Source organism: Microcaecilia unicolor, chromosome 3 (genome assembly GCF_901765095.1).
Source record: "Microcaecilia unicolor chromosome 3, aMicUni1.1, whole genome shotgun sequence".
Lineage (NCBI taxonomy): Eukaryota > Metazoa > Chordata > Amphibia > Gymnophiona > Siphonopidae > Microcaecilia > Microcaecilia unicolor.
The window spans coordinates 285,799,178-285,823,867 of NC_044033.1; the positions used below are offsets into that span (position 1 = coordinate 285,799,178).

General features: G+C 50.1%; 1 protein-coding gene across 2 annotated transcripts in view; it reads right to left on the reverse strand.

Annotated features, from left to right (window-relative positions):
- TBCE (tubulin folding cofactor E) overlaps positions 1–24,690 on the reverse strand; it is a 712,453-nt gene that overhangs the window by 15,093 nt on the left and 672,670 nt on the right. For both annotated transcript variants that reach the window (XM_030198136.1, XM_030198134.1), the window contains exon 15: positions 19,530–19,589. In XM_030198136.1, coding sequence (XP_030053996.1) covers positions 19,530–19,589 — 60 coding nt within the window. The remainder of the gene's footprint in view (positions 1–19,529; positions 19,590–24,690) is intronic.

Below are 24,690 nucleotides of genomic sequence, written 5' to 3' on the forward strand. Positions count from 1 at the left end.
GCCCAGAGGCCTCATCTCTCTGGAGTTTGTTTGGCCTTATGATGCAACGGGTTCACAAGTGCAGTTGGAAGACGACTTCCTGATTTTGTCCAGAAGGATGTCTCTACCCCAGAGGTCTAGAGTGGTGAATGCGGTTGAAACTTCATCCCTGCAGGAGGACATTGAAGAGCAAGTGGAAATCCCATCCAACCAGCCTTTCTCAGAGTTTGATGCTATGGTGAAAGATCAAGTGGAGCAGGCTGATGCTTGTACTACTGACACAGAGAAGATGCAGTTGACTGAATTGCTGTACAAATACAATGAACTTTTTGCTGTAGACTCGTATGACTGTGGCCTTACAGACCTGCACGTCACCAGAGTGCCTATGGAACCAAGTAGTAAGCCTGTCTTTGTGCGCCAGTATAAGATCCCATTAGGTTCCTATGAGTCCATGCAAGAGATTCTCAATACCTTGGAGGCCAGGGGCATCATTAGGCAATGCAACAGCACATACAACTCCCCTCTGTGGCCCATCTTGAAAAAGAACAACAGTTGGAGAATTGCCCTGGATTACCGTCAGCTGAATAAGCGAGTACCGTTGTCCAGGTGGCCGATGGCTCCACTGGATCAGAGTCTTGCTAAGTATCAAAGGGGCTAAGTATTTCACCAGCTTAGACTTGGCATCAGGGTTTTGGACTGTACCGGTACATCCACACGATCAGTATAAACTGGCCTTCACGTTTGGGAAGAAACAGTATACGTGGAACAGAACTCCCTTTGGTTTTCTCAATTCACCTGCTGAATTCAACATCTTCCTACACAAAGCACGGAACGGTGGTCTATGTGGATGATATTCTGATCAAAAGCCCTACCTTTCAAGAACATTTGTCAGAGAATGAGCATGTTTTCACACAGTTGACTGATGCTGGAGCTAACTTGACCCTAGCCAAAGGACAATGGTGCAAGAAATCTCTGAATTACCTAGGGTACGAAATTTCTGCTGAGGGTCTGCGACCTCAGAAGAAGCGAGTTCAGGCCTTACAACAGCTGAAACAACCCACCAATCTCACAGAACTTTGTTCCTTTCTGGGAATATGCAATTATTCCAGACAGTTCATAGCTGAGTATGCGGAGATCACCCGACCCTTGGTCAAGCTATTGAAGAAAAATACACCCTGGGCGTGGGGTCCTGAGCAGGAATATGCTATGCAGGAGCCTTGAAGGATCAGCTTAGTCACTTTCCATGCTTTGCGTACCCAGAGGGAGGTCGTGAATTCTACGTCGACCTGTGATACTCCAATCACTTCATGAGTGCTGTCCTGTTCAGAAATATGACTCGGATAAGCGGGTTGTGGCCTATGCTAGCAAAGGCCTATCGGATGTGGAAAAGAAGTATACAGACTGTGAGAAATCCTTGTGGACCACGGTATGGGCTCTGCAACATTTCCGGAGTTACATCCAAGGGGAGAAGCTAATTGTGGAAACTTGTCATCAAATTGTCAGTTTCCTGGGGGGCGACCGAATCAAATCCGGTCGGGTGTCCAACAGTAGGATAGTCTCCTGGACATTGGCTCTTCAAGGATGGCCTTTAGAGGTAAGGTATGCTCAGAAACATTGTAATGTAGTAGCCCAAGGTATGGCTGAGCTGCATGACTATGCAGGACATGATTCCCTTGCAGGTATTTCTGACACAGAGGTTCCCTCGCAGGAGAAAGAACGTCATCGGCACCATCTGTATGATGAGAAGATCTGTGACACAATGCCTAAGGTCTATGTGGATGGTTGCGCCTACCGCCGTGACACAGACCATGAGTTGGTTGCAGGTGTGGGAGTGGTATGGAACCCAACCGTTCCTGAAGAGACTGTGAAGCACAGCTTGGGTTCACAGACAAATCAGTATGCTGAGATTGCTGCAGCTTTGGTGGCGGTACAGTCTGCCATTCAGAGAGGAATTAGGGAATTGGTCATATGCACCGACTCAGACTATGTGAGACAGAACTTTGTTTCACATTTACCCAACTGGAAGCAGAACAACATGCTAAACTCGAAAGGAAAACTGGTACATCATGGAAATTTGATTCTGGCCCTGGATCAACTGGTACGGGACCATGACATGACCATCTATTGGAAGAAGGTCAAGGGTCATGCAAAAGCGGATAGTCCTGACAAGATAGGGAACGACTTAGCAGACCAACTCGCCAAGGAAAGTGCACTCACCGGAGAGCCATGGCGGTTCTCAGAACCTGATACATTGACAGTTCAGGCTGTCACTAGACGGCAAATGAAACAGTCTAATGAGACTCCTGTGTTCCAGTGGTGTAGTGAAGTCCCATCATTTGATCTTGTCATGGCTCAGAAATCAGATCCAGTAGTTGGACGATTCTATGAGTACATTCAGAATCTGCAAGAGTATCCCTTGACCGAAGAGGAGTATCAAGCTGAAGAACTGAGGATACTCTATACATCCAGAGAGAAGTTCAAGATCCATCAGGACCTGCTTATTCGGACGAGTAAGCATGGAATTGAGCAATGGGTTGTGCCTCAGACATATCGTGGCATCATGTTGCAACATGTTCATGATGAACCATGTGCAGGACATCGAGGGGAAGGCATCACCTATGAGACCTTGAAGCAAGTGGCTTATTGGCCCCACATGCGGTAGGATGTGAAGCTGTATACTCGAGGTTGTCTGACCTGTTGTCATTTCCAGCCAGCCTCACTGTCACATCGAGCACCACTCAGGAAGAAAGGTATTGCTATGCCCTGGTCAGATATCCAGATCGATTGGGTTGGACCTGTGGTTCGATCCACCCGAGGCAACAAGTACATGCTTACTGTCACCTGCATGTTCACCAAGTGGGTGGAGTGCCTACCTGCACCCAATTGCACCGCAGAAACCATGGCTACCTTACTACTGAATCATGTGTTCAGCCGCTGGGGTTTGCCGATGCGAGTGGATTCAGACCACAGAAGTGATCCAACATATGTGGAAGATGCTAGGCGTGAAGAGCAAATTGCACATTGCCTACTGACTACAGTCCTCAGGACAAGTGGAAAGAGCTAATCGTACCATCATCACCATTCTAAAGAAGTACGTGTCCTCCTCAGGTAAAGATTGGGATATGAAGTTACCATTGGTCCTCATGGCCATTTGTGCCACACCCCATCGTTCTACAGGAGTGTCGCCTTTTGAGATGATGACAGGTAGTGAAATGATGTTACCAATTCATTTGCTTTACAGGACTAATGATGTGAACTTGTCCAGTGCTACTTCCTCTCATCATTTGCGTCAACATTTGCGAAGTGCCTTTGCCCAAAATAACTTGGAAAGTAGTGCTAGAGATAGAAAAGCCTACTATGATCAAGGGACTACCTCCAAAGAGTACCAAATTGGATTTCAATTTTGCCAGAAATAAGGTTAAAGAGAAGAAATTTCTACCCAGTTGGCATGGTCCTTTCCCTATAGTGGAAAAAGCTTCACCTGTGGCTTACCAAATTCGTCTCAGGAAAAATTCTTAAGGTGAAGATAACCTTAAATGGGTCCACATCAATCAGTTGAGACCATGTATCCCTGTCATTTGGTTTCCAGATTCATGCATTGTTGAAATGACCCAAAACTAACCTTGAAGCAGAATAGCTTCATCTCCTTTGTTTTTCAGCTACAGAAAAAACAGAATCTTGAGATTCGGATGCAGTTGCCAAGCGGATTGATCCTGTTCCTGATGCGTTCTTCAAGATGTTCCTGACGCCCTGCTTCCTAATCCATTGGTGGTTTTCAACATTCCTTCCCTTGTTCGTCATGATTTCCATTGTTTAGTCATGACTGTTGGATTTTCTTTCCCAAGAATCATGCTTCTTGTTGGGGGGAATTTGTTTGGTTTTATTTTATTTCAACCGATCCAGTGTTCCTGAAAGTGATGTTTTGGATATGTTGTTTGTTGTGGGACATTTCATTGACTTTCTTTTTGAACTGTGCCCAAAGCTTATGTTTGAAGACGTTCTTCATCATCACCATTACGTGGACCATTAGTGTTCCTGTGTGATGTCTTCTTGATGTGAGAAGTTGTCCTTTTACATCTCGTCATTCATCAAGGTCCACAACCATTGACTTTGTTATCTTTTGTGGAGTTCAAACATGAGTAATTCTCCACGATGCAACAGTTTTAGTCTACTATCATATTAAGGACTAATTGCTTATGCTTTGCATGCATTTTATAGTGGTACGATTGAAAGCGAATGCTACATACCTGTAGAAGGTATTCCCCGAGGACAGCAGGCTGATTGTTCTCACTGATGGGTGACGTCCACGGCAGCCCCTCCAATCGGAAACTTCACTAGCAAAGTCCTTTGCTAGCCCTCGCGCGCCCGCGCGCACCGCGCATGCGCGGCCGTCTTCCCGCCCGAAACCGGCTCGAGCCGGCCAGTCCAGTATGTAGCAAGACAATACACTTCAAGGGAAGACAGAACTCCAAAGGGGAGGCGGGCGGGTTTGTGAGAACAATCAGCCTGCTGTCCTCGGAGAATACCTTCTACAGGTATGTAGCATTCGCTTTCTCCGAGGACAAGCAGGCTGCTTGTTCTCACTGATGGGGTATCCCTAGCCCCCAGGCTCACTCAAAACAACAACATTGGTCAATTGGGCCTCGCAACGGCGAGGACATAACTGAGATTGACCTAAAAAATTTACCAACTAACTGAGAGTGTAGCCTGGAACAGAACAAACAGGGCCCTCGGGGGGTGGAGTTGGATCCTAAAGCCCAAACAGGTTCTGAAGAACTGACTGCCCGAACCGACTGTCACGTCGGGTATCCTGCTGCAGGCAGTAATGAGATGTGAATGTGTGGACAGATGACCACGTCGCAGCTTTGCAAATTTCCTCCATGGTGGCTGACTTCAAGTGGGCTACCGACGCTGCCATGGCTCTAACATTATGAGCCGTGACATGACCCTCAAGAGCCAGCCCAGCCTGGGCGTAAGTGAAGGAAATGCAATCTGCTAGCCAATTGGATATGGTGCGTTTCCCTACAGCCACTCCCCTCTTGTTGGGATCAAAAGAAACAAACAATTGGGCGGACTGTCTGTGGGGCTGTGTCCGCTCCAGATAGAAGGCCAATGCTCTCTTGCAGTCCAATGTGTGCAGCTGACGTTCAGCAGGGCAGGAATGAGGACGGGGAAAGAATGTTGGCAAGACAATTGACTGGTTCAGATGGAACTCCGACACAACCTTTGGCAGAAACTTAGGGTGAGTGCGGAGGACTACTCTGTTGTGATGAAATTTGGTGTAAGGGGCCTGGGCTACCAGGGCCTGAAGCTCACTGACTCTACGAGCCGAGGTAACTGCCACCAAGAAAATGACCTTCCAGGTCAAGTACTTCGGATGGCAGGAATTCAGTGGCTCGAAAGGAGGTTTCATCAGCTGGGTGAGAACGACATTGAGATCCCATGACACTGTAGGAGGCTTGACAGGGGGCTTTGACAAAAGCAAACCTCTCATGAAGCGAACAACTAAAGGCTGTCCTGAGATCGGCTTACCTTCCACTTGGTAATGGTATGCACTGATTGCACTAAGGTGAACCCTTACGGAGTTGGTCTTCAGACCAGACTCAGACAAGTGGAGAAGGTATTCAAGCAGGGTCTGTGTAGGACAAGAGCGAGGATCTAGGGCCTTGCTGTCACACCAGACGGCAAACCTCCTCCAATGAAAGAAGTAACTTCTCTTAGTGGAGTCTTTCCTGGAAGCAAGCAAGATGCGGGAGACACCCTCTGGCAGACCCAAAGAGGCAAAGTCTACGCCCTCAACATCCAGGCCGTGAGAGCCAGGGACTGGAGGTTGGGATGCAGAAGAGCCCCTTCGTCCTGCGTGATGAGGGTCGGAAAACACTCCAATCTCCACGGTTCTTCGGAGGATAACTCCAGAAGAAGAGGGAACCAGATCTGACGCGGCCAAAAGGGAGCAATCAGAATCATGGTGCCTCGGTCTTGCTTGAGTTTCAACAAAGTCTTCCCCACCAGAGGAATGGGAGGATAAGCATACAGCAGACCTTCCCCCCAATCCAGGAGGAAGGCATCCGACGCCAGTCTGCCGTGGGCCTGAAGCCTGGAACAGAACTGAGGGACCTTGTGGTTCACTTGAGATGCGAAGAGATCCACCAGGGGGGTGCCCCACGCCTGGAAGATCTGTCGCACCACACGGGAATTGAGCGACCACTCGTGAGGTTGCATAATCCTGCTCAACCTGTCGGCCAGACTGTTGTTTACGCCTGCCAGATATGTGGCTTGGAGCACCATGCCTTGACGGCGAGCCCAGAGCCACATGCTGACGGCTTCCTGACACAGGGGGCGAGATCCGGTGCCCCCCTGCTTGTTGACATAGTACATGGCAACCTGATTGTCTGTCTGAATTTGGATAATTTGGTGGGACAGCCGATCTCTGAAAGCCTTCAGAGCGTTCCAGATCGCTCGCAACTCCAGAAGATTGATCTGTAGATCGCTTTCTTGGAGGGACCACCTTCCTTGGGTGTGAAGCCCATCGACATGAGCTCCCCATCCCAGGAGAGACGCATCCGTGGTCAGCACTTTTTGAGGCTGAGGAATTTGGAAGGGACGTCCCAGAGTCAAATTGGAGCAAATCGTCCACCAATACAGGGATTCGAGAAAACTCGTGGACAGGTGGATCACGTCCTCTAGACCCCCGGCGGCCTGATACCACTGGGAGGCTAGGGTCCATTGAGCAGATCTCATGTGAAGGCGGGCCATGGGAGTCACATGAACTGTGGAAGCCATGTGGCCCAGCAATCTCAACATCTGCCGAGCTGTGATCTGCTGGGACGCTCGCACCCGCGAGACGAGGGACAACAAGTTGTTGGCCCTCGCCTCTGGGAGATAGGCGCGAGCCGTCCGAGAATCCAGCAGGGCTCCGATGAATTCGAGTTTCTGCACTGGGAGAAGATGGGACTTTGGGTAATTTATCACAAACCCCAGTAGCTCCAGGAGGCGAATAGTCATCTGCATGGACTGCAGGGCTCCTGCCTCGGATGTGTTCTTCACCAGCCAATCGTCGAGATATGGGAACACGTGCACCCCCAGCCTGCGAAGCGCCGCTGCTACCACAGCTAGGCACTTTGTGAACACCCTGGGCGCAGAGGCGAGCCCAAAGGGTAGCACACAGTACTGGAAGTGGCGTGCGCCCAGCTGAAATCGCAGATACTGTCTGTGAGCTGGCAGTATCGGGATGTGTGTGTAGGCATCCTTCAAGTCCAGAGAGCATAGCCAATCGTTTTGCTGAATCATGGGGAGAAGGGTGCCCAGGGAAAGCATCCTGAACTTTTCTTTTACGAGATATTTGTTCAGGGCCCTTAGGTCTAGGATGGGACGCATCCCCCCTGTTTTCTTTTCCACAAGGAAGTACCTGGAATAGAACCCCAGCCCTTCTTGCCCGGATGGCACGGGCTCGACCGCATTGGCGCTGAGAAGGGCGGAGAGTTCCTCTGCAAGTACCTGCTTGTGCTGGAAGCTGTAGGACTGAGCTCCCGGTGGACAATTTGGAGGTTGTGAGGCCAAATTGAGGGTGTATCCTTGCCGGACTATTTGGAGAACCCACTGATCGGAGGTTATGAGAGGCCACCTTTGGTGAAAAGCTTTCAACCTCCCTCCGACAGGCAGGTCGCCCGGCACTGACACTTGGATGTCGGCTATGCTCTGCTGGAGCCAGTCAAAAGCTCGCCCCTTGCTTTTGCTGGGGAGCCGCGGGGCCTTGCTGATTCGCACGCTGCTGACGAGAGCGAGCGCGCTGGGGCTTAGCCTGGGCCGCAGGCTGTCGGGAAGGAGGATTGTACCTACGCTTGCCAGAAGTATAGGGAACAGTCTTCCTTCCCCCGAAAAATCGTCTACCTGTAGAGGTAGAAGCTGAAGGCTGCCGGCGGGCGAACTTGTCGAATGCGGTGTCCCGCTGGTGGAGAGACTCTACCACCTGCTCGACTTTTTCGCCAAAAATGTTATCCGCACGGCAAGGCGAGTCCGCAATCCGCTGCTGGATTCTATTCTCCAGGTCGGCGGCACGCAGCCATGAGAGCCTGCGCATCACCACACCTTGAGCAGCGGCCCTGGACGCAACATCAAAAGTGTCATAAACTCCTCTGGCCAGGAATTTTCTGCACGCCTTCAGCTGCCTGACCACCTCCTGAAAAGGCTTGGCTTGCTCAGGGGGAAGAGCATCAACCAAGCCCGCCAACTGCCGCACATTATTCCGCATGTGTATGCTCGTGTAGAGCTGGTAAGACTGGATCTTGGACACGAGCATAGAGGAATGGTAGGCCTTCCTCCCAAGGAGTCTAAGGTTCTAGCGTCCTTGCCCGGGGGCGCCGAAGCATGTTCCCTAGAACTCTTAGCCTTCTTTAGGGCCAAATCCACAACTCCAGAGTCATGAGGCAACTGAGTGCGCATCAGCTCTGGGTCCCCATGGATCCGGTACTGGGACTCGATCTTCTTGGGAATGTGGGGATTAGTTAATGGCTTGGTCCAGTTCGCAAGCAATGTCTTCTTCAGGACATGGTGCAAGGGAACAGTGGACGCTTCCTTAGGTGGAGAAGGATAGTCCAGGAGCTCAAACATTTCAGCCCTGGGCTCGTCCTCCACAACCACCGGGAAGGGGATGGCCGTAGACATCTCCCGGACAAAGGAGGCAAAAGACAGACTCTCGGGAGGAGAAAGCTGTCTCTCAGGAGAGGGAGTGGGATCAGACGGAAGACCCTCAGACTCCTCGTCAGAGAAATATCTGGGATCTTCCTCTTCCTCCCACGAGGCCTCACCCTCGGTGTCAGACACAAGTTCACGGACCTGTGTCTGCAACCTCGCCCTGCTCGACTCCGTGGAACCCCGTCCACGATGGGGGCGTCGAGAGGTAGACTCCCTCGCCCGCATCGGCGAAGCTCCCTCCGCCGACGTAGTCGGGGAGCCTTCCTGGGAGGTGGCCGCGGTCGGTACCGCACGCGGTACCGACGTCGGGGACCTCAACCTGGGCGATGGGCCAGCCGGCGCCACGCTCGACGGTACCGGTGGCGCAAGCACCGCCGGTACCGGAGGGGTAGGGCGCAACAGCTCTCCCAGAATCTCTGGGAGAACGGCCCGGAGGCTCTCGTTTAGAGCGGCTGCAGAGAAAGGCTGAGAGGTCGATGCAGGCGTCGACGTCAGTACCTGTTCCGGGCGTGGAGGCTGTTCCGGGCTGTCCAGAGCGGAGCGCATCGACACCTCCTGAACAGAGGGTGAGCGGTCCTCTCGGTGCCGATGCCTGCTGGGTGCCGAATCCCTCGGCGACCCAGAGCTCTCGGTGCCGACACGGGAGGAGACCGGTGTCGATGCTTCTTCGATTTCTTCCGAAGCATGTCACCAGAGCTCCCCGGCACCGACGAGGAGGACGTCGAATCCATCCGTCGCTTCCTCGGGGCCGAGACTGAAGAAGGTCGATCTCGGGGGGGCTGTACCGCAGGAGCCCTCAGGGTAGGAGGAGACCCACCCGAGGGCTCACCGCCACCAGCGGGGGAATGGACAGCCTCACCTGCACTCCACCCGATGCACCACCGTCCGACGACATCAGCAGACGAGGTCCTGGTACCACCGACGTCGATGCAGCTATCCGATGTCTCGGCGCCGATGCAGAGGCCCGATGCCTCGATGCACTCGATGCAGGGGCGGCCGAGGAAGATGGTCTGGACGCTGACGACGTCGATGCACTCGAAGATCCCGGTGCCGATGCCGACGAAGAGCCCGAGAACAACACGTTCCACTGGGCTAGTCTCGCTACCTGAGTCCGCCTTTGAAGCAGGGAACACAGACTGCAGTTCTGAGGGCGGTGCTCGGCCCCCAGACACTGAAGACACGACGAGTGTCGATCAGTGAGCGAGATAACCCGGGCGCACTGGGTGCACTTCTTGAAGCCGCTGGAAGGCTTCGATGTCATGGGCGGAAAAATCACGCCGGCGAAATCAAAAGCCGAAATGGCGAAATTTGAAGCACCAAATTTAGAGGGAGAAAAAATCTCGACCGAGGCCGAAAAGAGGCCTACCCCGACGACGAAAGAAAACTTACCGGGGCAAAAAAGCTGGAAGTACGGGGAGGATTTACACGAAACCCGGCGGGAGTTTCCGGAGCACTTCCCGACTAGGACAAAGCTTTCCCGAAGGAAAAAAACACGTTCAAAACAAATTGGACGCGCGAGGTCGACTTTCCGGGGCTCGACACGGCGAAAACACGACCGTACCGAGTGCGGACAAAAGAAGACTGGCCGGCTCGAGCCGGTTTCGGGCGGGAAGACGGCCGCGCATGCGCGGTGCGCGCGGGCGCGCGAGGGCTAGCAAAGGACTTTGCTAGTGAAGTTTCCGATTGGAGGGGCTGCCGTGGACGTCACCCATCAGTGAGAACAAGCAGCCTGCTTGTCCTCGGAGAATGTTCATTATAGTTTCATGTGTTAAGACATAACTGCTAACACCCTATGATGTGTTCTAATATTAGTAATTTGCTGTTTAGCAATTTTAAATTTAAGTTGAACAATGTCTTATGATTTCATGAAGTAATTGCTTCTCGTTGTCATTTACAGAGTGTTAGTTTTGAGTTACTGACATTTACAGTTCTTCTCATCTTTTAGGTCCTGACCATGAGTTTTGATGTCAACCCGTCTAGTTGTATTGCTAGTTAGGTTGGAGAAGGCTTTTACTCCTTTGTAGTAAATTCCATCTCCAAGGGGGGGAATCTGTAGGGGTATTTCCCTGTGATCTTACCTGTGATGGCTTTGGTTCATACAAGATGGATGCTATCACCTCTGACATGAATCCTACTGTGTCAGTGAGATCCAGCTTCAGCTTGAGGAAAAACACTGGCAGATTCACTGAAGCCAAGGACATTCTGTGTTCCAACCCCCTCCCCTTTTATCTTCCTGAGAAGCTGAAAGGGAGTCAGACTTAGCACCAGAAATTCCAAGGTCACAAAACAAAGAACTCTGCTCACCCAGGTACTAATTGGACGAGATCATAATTGGGTTCCGGCAGTCACATGACCGAGAGGTACTGGGAAAAGCGGGAACTGAAGAAAGTAGTAAGGCGGAGACCCTCGGAAGAGGAGCAACTGGTCAGAGGACCTGAGAAATCCAGAAAGGCTCAGGGTGAGCCAGAGACTGTGTTTGATACCAACCTTGTGACCTGCATAACTGGTGCAATTACGTGTGGTGGAGAAATTGGCTCTGAGATCCAAAGGAGGGACGGAAACCTGCTTTCTGCAGAGAGAGACCTGCTCGACATCTAAGACACAGACAGCTGAGACAGTGTCTGGGGAATCTAATCCTGTCTTCTGAAGCCGTCATAAGGAGAACGGTGAGATCACGGTGAATTACTTCCTAGTCTGGGGTTAGTTAGTGGGATTTATCTAATGTAAGATTGGTTTATGTCATCTCTTGGTCAGATAAGAAGCTGCTAATGTGTACTTTGCATAAGATGTGTGATTTTTCTCATAAGGATTATTAGGATATCATTTTTACAAATATTTGAAAGGTATTAATCCGCAAACAAATCTTTTCCAGAGATGGGTAGGCGGTAGAACGAGAGGACATGAAATGAGATTGAAGGGGGGCAGACTCAGGAAAGATCTCAGGAAGTATTTTTTCACAGAGAGGGTGGTGGATGCTTGGAATGCCCTCCCGTGGGAGGTGGTGGAGATGAAAACGGTAATGGAATTCAAACATGCGTGGGATATACATAAAGGAATCCTGTGCAGAAGGAATGGATCCTCAGAAGCTTAGCCGAAATTGGGTGGTGGAGCAGGTGGGGGGAAGAGGGGTTGGTGGTTGGGAGGCGAGGATAGTGGAGAGCAGACTTATACGGTCTGTGCCAGAGCCGGTGATGGGAGGCGGGACTGGTGGTTGGGAGGCGGGGAATCCTGCTGGGCAGACTTATACGGTCTGTGCCCTGAAAAAGACAGGTACAAATCAAGGTAAGGTATACACATATGAATTTATCTTGTTGGGCAGACTGGATGGACCATGCAGGTCTTTTTCTGCCGTCATCTACTATGATACTATGTAATCATTACGGTACTTAGTTTAGGCATAATCAGTATATAGTCAGATAATGTATTTTGGTAGTGTTCATATCAGTAAGAGATTTATAGTGCATAGAAGCCTGTGTAGAGTTCTATATTTTGTATCTTATCTATTTTCTTACTTCTAATAAACATAATATATATCACTGTGGCTTGTGCTCAATTCTCTAACAAAAACACCTGGATTGGGGTCCAGAAGCAAGATTCCTATATATATACTAGTATAAAGGCCTGTTTCGGTAGGCAATGAAACGGGCGCTAGCAAGGTAATCCCCCCCTGCAGCGTCCTTCCTGTCTCCCCTGCCCCCCCTGCAGACACCCATCTGGTCTCAGGACCCCCTCCCCACCAACCCTCCTCTGCCCCTGCAGCCACGCATGTGCAGCGGCCCTCCTCTCTCCCCTGCTCCCTCTGCAGCCACCCATGTCCAGCGACTCTCCTCTCCCCCTGCCACCCGTGCAGCCACCCATGCCCAGCAACCTTCCTCTCCCCCTGCAGCTACCCATGTCCAGCGACCATCCTTTCCCCTGCCCCCCTGCAGCCACCCATGTCCAACGACCCTCCTCTCCTTTCCCCTTGCCCCCCCTGTAGCCACCCATGTCCAGTGACCCTCCTCTCCCCCTGCCCCCCTGCAGCGTCCCTTCTGCCCTCCCCTGCAGCCACCCATCTGGTCTCAGGACCCCCTCCCACCTCCCTCTTCCTTGCCCCCCCTGCAGCCATCCATGTCCAGCAACCCTCCTCTCCCCCTGCAGCCACCCATGTCCAGCGACCCTCCCCTCCCCCTGCCCCCCTCCAGCCACCCATGTCCAGCGACCCTCCCCTCCCCCCTTGGTGCATCCCCCAAACCCCTACCCCCCCAGCGCATCACCCAAGCCCCTACCGCCCCCTCGGGCACATCAACCCCCTCGCCACCCGCAGCCGCCAATACTAACGCTGTCCGGCCCGCTGCTGTGTCTCCTGTTGAGCAGCAGCGGCCGGTACAAAAAGAAAAAAGCCAAAATAAGATTTTAAACCTGAACCATGGCTCCGTAGACAGCCATCTGGCATTGGCTGTCATCTCTGCAGCCGCTCCTCCTCTCCCCTCTGACGTCGCTGCGCTCCTCCGGGGTCTTCCTGCAGGGGCAGTGACGTGGAGGGGAGGAGGAGCGGCTGCAGTGACGACAGCCAATGCCAGATGGCTGTCTATGGAGCCGCGTTTCAGGTTAAAAATCTTTATTGGCTTTTTTCTTTTTGTACTGTCCTCTGCTGCTCCACAGTAGAAGCAGCAGCGGCCGGACAGCGTTAGTATTGGCGGCTGCGGGTGGCGAGGGAGTTGATGTGCCCGGGGGGGGGGGGGGGGGGGGGGGTAGGGGTTTTGGTGATGTGCTGGGGGAGGGTCTTGGGTGATGCGTCGAGGGGGGGACAGAGGCTTGGGTGCTGCGCCGGGGCAGAGGGGCTTGGGTGTTGCGCCGAGGGGAGGCACTGAGAGCTGATTGGTAGGCAGGGGGAGGAGTAGGGAAACACGCTCCACGTGTTTCCCTACTCCTACCCCTGCCTGCCTCGCGGTTTTGCAGGGCAGGGGCTTGGGTGTTGCGCCGAGGAGGGAGCACTGACAGCTGTTTCCCAGGCAGGGGGAGGAGTAGGTACTCCTCTCCTTGCCTTGGAATCAGCTGTCAGTGACATCACTGACATCAGTGCATTCTAAACTGCCTAGCAGACCACCTCCGAGGGAGCCACGGTACCAGGCACATTAGAACGTTGGAGGTGAGAATTATTATATAGGATATCACCCTAGACAGAGCTAGTGAGTTTGTTAGACAGACTTCTGCATTGGGGAATCTTGGTATAAGTGATCCGTGGGTAACTGTTATCCTAAGGATTATTTATTTATTTTCATCCTACACACCACACCTTGAGCAGCGGCCCTGGACACAACATCAAAAGTATCATAAACACCCCTGGCCAGGAATTTACGACACGCCTTCAGCTGCCTGACCACCTGCTGAAAAGGCTTGGCCTGCTCAGAAGGGAGCTTGTCCACCAAGTCCGCCAGCTGCCGCACATTGTTCCGCATATGAATGCTCGTGTAGAGCTGGTAAGATTGGATTTTGGAAATGAGCATAGCAGAATGGTAGGCCTTCCACCCAAAAGAGTCCAAGGTTCTAGAGTCACGACCCGGGGGTGCTGAAGCGTACTCCCTAGAACTCTTGACCTTCTTAAGGGCCAGATCAACCACACCAGAGTCATGAGGCAACTGAGTCCGCATTAACTCTGGGTCCCCATGGATCCAATACTGGGATTCTATCTTCTTGGGAATGTGGGGAGATTAGTTAGCAGCTTCGTCCAGTTCGCCAGCAATGTCTTTTTGAGGACATGATGCAAGGGTACAGTGGACGATTCCTTAGGTGGCGAAGGATAGTCCAAAAGCTGAAACATTTCGGCTCTTGGCTCATCCTCCGTGACCATAGGGAAGGGAATGGCCGTAGACATTTCCTGGACAAAGGCCGCGAAAGACTCTCAGGAGGAGAAAGCTGCCTTTCAGGAGAGGGAGTAGGATCAGAGGGAAGACCGCAAGACTCCTCGTCAGAGAAATATCTCGGGTCCTCCTCTGCTTCCCACAAGGCCTCAACTCCTTGGAAACCTGGGCACGGTGGGTATGTCGAGAGGAAGACTCCCGCACCGGCGGCGATGAAGCTCCCTCCATCAAAGTCGTCGGGGAGTCAGCCGATGCAGGTACCGCAAGCAGTACCAGGACCGGAGACCTCACCACGGGTGAGGAGCCAGCCATTGCCTCTCTCAACAGCACCGGCGGCGCAAGCACCCCCGGTACCGGAGTGGAAGGGCGCAACAGCTCTTCCAGGATCCCTGGAAGGATGGCTCGGAGGCTCTCATTCAGAGCGGCTGTCGAGGAAGGCAAGGGGTCCGGGTACCGGCGACGAGCTCAGAATCTGTTGGGGCCGCGGAGGCGGGTACTGGGCTGTCCATCGTAGAGTGCATTGACACCTCTTGTATGGAGGGCGAGCAATCCTCCCGGCGTCGACGCTTAGCGGGTGCCGAATCCCTCGGCGACCCAGAGCTCTCGGTACTGCGACGGGAAGGTGACCGGTGCCAATGCTTCTTTGCCTTCGCACAAAGCAGGTCACCGGTACCTCCCCGTACCGAAGAGGAGGATGTTGAATCCAAACGCCTCCTCGGGGCCGGGTCCAAAACAGGTCGATCCCGGGGGGGGCCTGTACCGCAGGAGCCCTCGAGACAGGCGGAGACCTACTCGAAGGCTCACCGCTACCAGTAGGGGAATGGACAGCCCTCACCAGCATTCCTGATGACGATGCACCCTCCGACGACATCGATACTGCCGATGACCTCGGTACCGCAGGCATCGAAGTACCGGACGAGGTCTCCGAACAAGAGGTTCCACTGCACTAACCTCGCCGCCTGAGTCCTCTTCTTTAGCGAAAGACAGAGAGTACAGGCCTGGGGATGATGACCGGCCCCCAGACACTGAAGGCATGAAACGTGCCTATCAGTGAGCGAGATTGTCCGGCTGCACTGGGTGCACTTTTTGAAGCTGCTGGCAGGCTTCGAGGACATGGGCGGAAAAATCACGCCGGCGAAATCAAAATTCGCGATGGTGACAAAAAGAGGCACCAAAACAAGGGAAAACCCGTACAGGTGGCCAAAAAAGGCCGCTTCCGACGACAAAAGGAAACTTACGGGAAAAACACTGGAAACAGTGGAAAAATACACTTTTTTAAAAAACAAGATGAAGAACGCAACGGAAGACTTTCTGGACACTTCTGAACAGAAGAACGCGGCGAAAAAGGCGCGAGGGGTCTCCTTGAGGCACAAAATGTCCGTAAACAGCTGTCCTGAGCCGCGGAAAAAAGAAGACTGGCGAACATACTCGCGTTCGGGCAGGAAGACTGTCACGCATATGCACTGTGCATGCGCACGTGAGGGCTAGCAAACGTTGTTGCTAGTGAAGATCTCCGATCGGAGGGGCTGCCGTGGGCATCACCTGCTGGTCCTCGGAAAAATAATGTTAAAACAGTAAGTAGACATACTCTGAAATCCATTTATGATAGAAAAGCACTACAAAAGTCAAAACATACGGATTTCAACGAGCTATAGACATTAGTAAAACTAAAAAATCTAAATTTTTTTCCCATTTTTATTTTAAGCGTTTTTTTTCAAATGACTCTCGAAAGAAATGTGTTTTTAAAGCTTTACGAAAATGAGTATAAGAATCTTCAAGCCTAAGTTCTTTAGGAAGACAATTCCAAAGTGAGAGAGTGGACATCTGATGGACAGATTATCAAATTTGTTATCACCTTTGAATCTAGAGATCCCAGTTGTCCATAGTTTGCAAATAACAGCCTCCCTCTTACCAGAAAAGACTCCTTCACATGGTTTGAAACGCTAGCTCTTATCTGAACCCAGTCAGAAACTCAACCCCGAGTTGATGGTGGCAGTTTGGGGATTGAGTACTGTTCTGTAGTGCAATTTCTTGAGTTCTGGTATCCCTTGAACATACCCCTTTTAAGAAAATAGGCAGGGCCGTGCCGATGCGGTAAGCGGGGTAAGCGCCGCAGGAGGGCACCCACCTCTGGAGGGCTCCGCCGCGGTGCTTACCCTCGCCCCGCGCCGCCAAGGCCTTTAAATCTTTTACCTGGTCACAGCAGCGTCAGTGAAAGCGCTGCCGACGTCTCCCTTCCCTTGCACTCATTGGTTCCCTCAGTGTCCCGCCTTCTTCTGACGTCAGAAGAAGGCGGACACTGAGGGAACCAAGAGCGCGAAGGGAAGGGAGACGTCGGCAGCGCTCCGCTTTCACTGACGCTGCTGCGACCGGAAGTAAAAGATTTAAAGGCCCCAGGGCGCGGAGGAAAGAGCAGAGAGGCATGGATGGGAGGGCAGAGAGACAGGCATAGATGGGAGGGCATGGATGGGAGGGCAGAGAGGCATGGATGAGAGGGCAGCAGCAGGGCCCAGGGAGAAGACAAATTGCTGGAAGGGGAGGGGAGAGAGGAGGATTGCTGGCTATGGATGGAGGAGGGAAGGGCAGAGAGGGACAAGGATGGACATGGGGGCCCAGGGAGAGGACAATTTGCTGGAAATGGAGGGGAGGGGAGGAGGATTGCTGGCTATGGATGGAGGCGGGAAGGGCAGAGAGGGACAAGGATGGACATGGGGGCCCAGGGAGAGGACAATTTGCTGGAAATGGAGGGGAGAGAGGAGGATTGCTGGCTATGGATGGAGGAGGGAAGGGCAGAGAGGGACAAGGATGGACATGGGGGCCCAGGGAGAGGACAATTTGCTGGAAATGGAGGGGAGGGGAGGAGGATTGCTGGCTATGGATGGAGGAGGGAAGGGCAGAGAGGGACAAGGATGGACATGGGGGCCCAGGGAGAGGACAAATGCTGGAAATGGAGGGGAGGGGAGAGAGGAGGATTGCTGGCTATGGATGGAGGAGGGAAGGGCAGAGAGGGACAAGGATGGACGTGGATGGGAGGACAGGACCCAGGGGGAGAGAAGAAATTGCTGGAAATGGATATAGAGCAAGAAATGAAGAAGAAAGGAGGAAAGTAAAGAAATAAATGGAAAGGAAGCCCTGGAAATGGAGTTAAGAGGACAGATAGCAGCAGACTCAGATACTGGGTCAGCATGATCGGAAAAAGAAAGTCACCAGACAACAAAGGTAGAAAAAAAAATATTTTCATTTTAGCGTTTGGAATATGTCCACTTTGAGATTTACATCTGCTATCTTATTTTGCAATGTATAGCAATTTGTTTCTAAGAATATTGCTGACAATTCCTGTCAGTGTAGCAAGTGGTGAGCGATCATTTTCACCGGGGGGGGGGGGGGGGCGTGATCATTTCACCAGGGGGGGGGGCGCCAACTGATAGTCTGCAGGGGGCGCCAGAGACCCTAGGCATGGCCCTGAAAATAGGCATCTTCCTCTAAAATTTACTAGGTTTTAAAAAGCACACCGCTGTTGCTCCAGCGCAGCACACCCAGCAGGTCTTTTCCATACATCTTACCTGAAGCCTAACCTGTCTGCATTGGCAGAAAGTAGTAAGTCCATTTGTGGGAAAATGCAAAACACACATTTTGCATGGTATCTTTGCAATGAACTTGCTGCCTTCTGCCTCTGAAATATTGGGGGATCCTGAAAGGGCTATGCAGAAGTCCAAAATCCATTATGATGGGGCATACTTCCTAGACAAGTGTTTAACTTATTTTTGAGCATAAGTGGACTTAATTCCTTCCACCTACAGCCATGGTACTCAGTGGGTGTCGACAGCTATAGTAAAGCTTTCGATGCCATCTCTAAAGCATCACAAGTGAAACAGATCGGGTGCTATCATACTCCTTCCTTTCCATCCTAAGAAGTGGAGGAGTGGCCTAGTGGTTAGAGCCACCTTTAAATCTAGACTGAAAGCCCACCTCTTAACATTGCTTTTGACTCGTAACCACTTGTAACCACTCGCCTCCACCTACCCTCCTCTCTTTCTTCCGTTCACATTAATTGATTGATTTGCTTACTTTATTTTTTGTCTATTAGATTGTAAGCTCTTTGAGCAGGGACTGTCTTTCTTCTATGTTTGTGCAGCGCTGCGTATGCCTTGTAGCGCTATAGAAATGCTAAATAGTAGTAGTAGTAGTAGAGCAGTGGTCTTGCAATCCAGAGGTGGCGGGTTCAAATCCCACTGCTGCTCCTTGTGGTCTTGGGCAAATCACTTAAGCCTCCATTGCCTCAGGTACAAACTTAGATTGTGAACAGAGAAATATCCAGTGTAACTCACCTTGAGCTACTACTGAAAAAGGTGTGAGCAAAATCTAAATAAATCTAAGAAAGCGACATTCCTATTTCTTTTGAAAGAAAAACTGAGGAAAATGTAGACTTAAATTCCAGAGTGGGCTGTGCAAGAAGAAAGCACATCGTTCTGAAGCATTAACAGTTTCTAAGAAGATTATAGGATTTTATTTATTTCACGATATCTAACTCACCATTCCGAAAATTCAAAGCAGCTTATATGAAACACATACAATTCACAAATAACAGACAAAACAATTTGAACACTGATGCCTGCAAGTTTCTTCCTTCCAAAATCTGCCTAAAAAAACACTGTACAGAGACGTCTTCAGCCTCTTTCTAAATGTCTACACACACTTGCTTCCCACTCAAATCCTAAGCCTTAATAAATGGCAGATACACTAATATTGCCCAAGGAGCATATTAATAAGCTAAGGTCTCCTGTTTGCTGGTATGCAAGGCAAGAATTAGGCAAGGCTCTTCAACTATTTAAAAGGCAAACTAGATGAATCATTCTATTGTGACCTTTAAAATACAACTGCTTTTTTAAATTTCTCCTTATTAATCAACAAATTTCTGCTGAAAGTTAAACTAAAACTTCATTCAATAATTCTTTCCCAACAGGGCAAGGGACAACCTTTGACATTTTCATTACTGCATTTTGCTTTTCTTACCTGGTAGTTTCTTCTCTATTGGTTTCTGATTGGGTTGATCAGGACACTCAATGGTCAAAGCTTGAAAAATGAAATCAAACAGCAATTAATTTATCTGAAGTTTAGGTATAACACAATCTGTATAACTTAACTTAGCACAAGGTTACATGCTGATGCATAATAACCATTGTAGCCCAGCCATTTAACAGATTTCAAAAACAGTCCTCGGGGCACACCACTTTCAAACACTGTTCTTCCTAGCCCACTGATTTTTAATAGACTTCATTGATGCCAAGCTGGATGCCAGAGAGACTAAGGTTCAAATCCCACTGATAAGGAAAGTCACTTAGGGGTCCTTTTAGTATGCTGCCATAACAAGTAGCCATAGTGTGCCCTTACAGGGGTCTTTCCCGCGTACTAAGGCTATTTTTAACACAACCATAAAAGGGCCAACTTTCTATATTTTGTATTAATAACAGTAAATGACGGCAGAAAAAGACCTGCATGGTCCATCCAGTCTGCCCAACAAGACAAACTCATATGTGCTACTTTTTGTGTATACCCTTTGATTTGTACCTGTCCTCTTCAGGGTACAGACCGTATAAGTCTGTCCAGCACTATCCCCGCCTACCAACCACCAGCCCCGCCTCCCACCACTGGCTCTGGCACAGACCGTATAAGTCTGCCCAGCACTAGCCTCGCCTCCCACCACCGGCTGGCTCTGCCACCCAATCTCGGCTAAGCTCCTTAGGATCCATTCCTTCTGAATAGGATTCCTTTATGTTTATCCCACGCGTGTTTGAATTCTGTTACCGTTTTCATTTCCACCACCTCCCGCGGGAGGGCATTCCAAGCATCCACTACTCTCTCCGTGAAAAAATACTTCCTGACATTTTTTCTTGAGTCTGCCCCCCTTCAATCTCATTTCATGTCCTCTCATTCTAATGGCCATTTAAAAATTATTACCACATGAGCACTTACCACAATATATTTGATAGGCAGTAAGGGCTCACACAGTTTTCCTGCGCTAACTAGTTAACGCATGGTAATGTAGATGTGCTTTTAGCACAACATCCACTCACTGCTCCCTGAAAAGATTCCTCAAAAAAAAAAATTTTTTTTTTAGTGCACTTTTGGCAATTTGGCAGCTACTGCAGAGTGCCTGAGCGCATCCTGCAGTACACAATTTTAAAGCTGCATTAGAGAGCGTAGCAAAGATACTTACCTGTAGCAGGTATTCTACGAAGACAGCAGGCTGATTAGTCTCACAACTGGGTCGATGTCTGCGTTGGCCCAAGAATCAGCATTTGTAATAGCAAAAAGAAAAAACTTTTGCCAGAGCTTTCTGGTGTGCCTGTTGTGGTGCACCGCGCATGCGCGGACTGACTTCCCACCCATTGCGCAACTGCGCTCCTCAGTTAAGGTCTAAATCAAAAGAAAACCAAGAACTCCGATTTCTGAGGAATAAACAGCCTGCTGTCCTTGGAGAATACCTGCTACAGGTAAATATCTTCGCTTTCCTCCGAGGACAAGCAGGCTGAGTTGCTCTCACAACTGGGGTATGCCTATGCATCCAGGCTCACGCTAAAACAATAAAACTTTGGTCAATTGGCCTCGCAATGGCAAGGACAAAACGTAGATTAACCTGAAACTATATACAGCTAGTGAGAGTGCAGCCGGAACAGAATAAAATGGGCCTAAGTGGGTGGAGTTGGATTCTAAACCCCAAACAGATCTGCAGCACCGACTGCCCAAACCGACTGTCGCGTCAGGTATCCTGCTGAAGGCAGTAGTGTGATGTGAATGTGTGGACTGAAGACCAAGCTGCAGCTTTGCAAATCTCTTCACTGGAGGCTGACTAAGTGAGCCACCGACATGGCCATGGCTCTGACATTATGAGCCATGACATGGCACTCCAGAGTCAGCCAGCTTGGGTATGAACGAAGGAAATGCAATCTTGATAGTCCACTGGAAATTGTGCGTTTTCCAATGGCGACTCCCCTCCTGTTGGGATCAAAAGCAACACAAAACTGGGCGGACTGTCTGAAGGGCTTTGCCGCTCCACGTAAAAGGCCAATGCTTTCTTGCAGTCTAAGGTGTGTATGAGGACGGGAAAGAATGTTGCAAGACAAACTGACTGGTTCAGATGGAACCCCGACGTCACCTTCAGCAGGAACTTAGGGTGCATGCGGAGGACTACTCTGTTATGATGAAACTTAGGTATAAGGTGCATCCACTACTTGGGCCTGAAGCTCACTGACCCTACGAACTGAAATAACAGCCACCAAGAAAATGACCCTTCAGATGGCAGGAATTCAGTGGTTCAAAGTAGCTTTCATCAGCTGGGTGAGAACAATGTTGAGATCCCATGACACTGGTGGAGGTTTGACAAGCGGCTTATTGGTATAGTAAATCACAAAATGATTGATTGAATTAGGATAATTAAGTTGGACAGCCGATCTCAGAATTGTACGGTACATGGCCCCATCCATTCTCCCATTGATGCGGTGAAGTAGTCCTGTGCCCTTAGCAGAGAAACACCCCCAAAACATAACATTTCCACATCCATGCTTGACAGTGGGTCATAGGCAGCATTTCTCTTCCTCCAAACACGGCGAGTTGAGTTCATGCCAAAGAGCTCAATTTTTGTCTCATCTGACCACAGCACCTTCTCCCAATCACTCTCGGCATCATCCAGGTGTTCACTGGCAACTTCAGACGGGGCCGTCACATGTGTCTTCCGGAGCAGGGGGACCTTGCGGGCACTGCAGGATTGCAATCCGTTATGTCGTAATGTGTTACCAATGGTTTTCGTGGTGACAGTGGTCCCAGCTGCCTTGAGATCATTGACAAGTTCCCCCCTTGTAGTTGTAGGCTGGTTCTACCTTCCTCATGATCAAGGATACCCCACGAGGTGAGATTTTGCGTGGAGCCCCAGATCTTTGTCGATTGACAGTCATTTTGTACTTCTTCCATTTTCTTACTATGGCACAACAGTTGTCTCCTTCTCGCCCAGCGTCTTACTGATGGTTTTGTAGCCCATTCCAGCCTTGTGCAGGTGTATGATCTTGTCCCTGACATCCTTAGACAGCTCCTTGCTCTTGGCCATTTTGTAGAGGTTAGAGTCTGACTGATTCACTGAGTCTGTGGACAGGTGTCTTTCATACAGGTGACCATTGCGACAGCTGTCTGTCATGCAGGTAACGAGTTGATTTGGAGCATCTACCTGGGTCTGTAGGGGCCAGATCTCTTACTGGTTGGTGGGGATCAATACTTATTTCCCTCTGCAGAATGCAAATAAATTCATATACTTTCCACAATGTGATTTTTCGGATTTAATTTGTGATGTGCTATCTCTCACTGTTACCAATAACCTACCCTTCAATTATGGGCTGCTCATGTCTTGTCAGTGGGCAAACTTACAAATCAGCAAGGGATCAAATACTTATTTCCACCACTGTAAGTATTGCCATACTGGGACAGACTGAGGGTCCATCAAGCCCAGCATCCTGTTTCCAACAGTACAATACTCGCCTCCACCTACCCTCCTCTCTTCCTTCCCGTTCACATTAATTGATTGATTTGCTTACTTTATTTATTTTTTGTCTATTAGATTGTAAGCGCTTTGAGCAGGGACTGTCTTTCTTCTATGTTTGTGCAGCGCTGCGTACGCCTTGTAGCGCTATAGAAATGCTAAATAGTAGTAGTAGTTATCCTAGAAATAAGTGGATTTTCCCCGTCCATTTTAATAATGGCTTACGGACTTTTCTTTTAGGAAGCTATTCAAACCTTTTTTAAACCCGAAGTTAACTGCTAACTGAAGCTACAAAGTAGCACATAACTTTAATTACATGTTGTGTGAAGAAATATTTTCTCAGATTCATTTTAAAATTTACTACTTTGTAGCTTCATTGCGTGCCCCCTAGTCCTCGAAAGAGTAAACAAACAATTCACATCTACCCGTTCAAATCCATTCATTATTTTATAGACCTGTAGGGGTATTTCCCTGTGATCTTACCTGTGATGGCTTTGGTTCATACAAGCCTAGTGCATCCTGTTACAAACAAAATGGATGCTACAAATCCTGACCTGAATCCTACTGTGTCAGCAGGATCCAGCTTCAGCTTGTGGAAAAACACTGGCAGATTCACTGAAGCCAAGGACTTTCTGTGTTCCAACCCCCTCCCTTTAGCAACCTGAGAAGCTGAGATGGGAGTCACACTTAGCACCAGAAGTTAACATTTCCATGTTCACAAAACAAAGAACTCTTCTTGCCCAGGTACTAATTGGACGAGATCATGATTGGATTCCTGCAGTCACCTGACCAAGAGGTACGGGGGGGGGGGGGGGGGGGGGGGGGGGGAAGCAGGAACTGAAGAAAGTAGTAAGGCGGAGACCCTCGGAGAGGAGCAACCAGTCAGAGGACCTGAGAAATCCAGCAAGGCTCGGGGTGAGCCAGAGACTGTGTTTGATACCAACCTTGTGACCTGCATAACTGGTGCAATTACATGTGGCAGAAAAATTGGCTCTGAGATCCAACGGAGGGACGGAAACCTGCTTGCTGAGAGAGACCTGGTCGACATCGAAGACACAGACAGCTGAGACAGCGTCTGGGGAGATTCTGCTACGTTCTTATCTGAAGCCGTCATAAGGACAGCGGTAAGATCACGGTGATTTACTTCCTAGTCTGGGATTAGTTATTGGTGTTATCTAAGCAAGGAAGATTGGTTTATGTCATCTCGTGGTCAGAGAATAAGCTGCTAATTTGTATTTTGCATAAGATGTGATAAGTTTTCATAAGGATTATTAGGATATCATTTTGTACTGTTCTAATCATTACGGGTACTTAGTCTAGGGATAATCAGTGTATAGTTAGACAATATAGTTTGGTAGTGCTCATATCAGTAAAAGATTTAGAGTGCATAGAAGCTTGTGCAGATTTCTATATTTTGTATCTTGTCTATTTTCTTACCAATAAAGCGAATGCTACATACCTGTAGAAGGTATTCTCCGAGGACAGCAGGCTGATTGTTCTCACTGATGGGTGACGTCCACGGCAGCCCCTCCAATCGGAAACTTCACTAGCAAAGTCCTTTGCTAGTCCTCGCGCGCCCATGCGCACCGCGCATGCGCGGCCATCTTCCCGCCCGAACCGGCTCGTGTTCGTCAGTCCCATATGTAG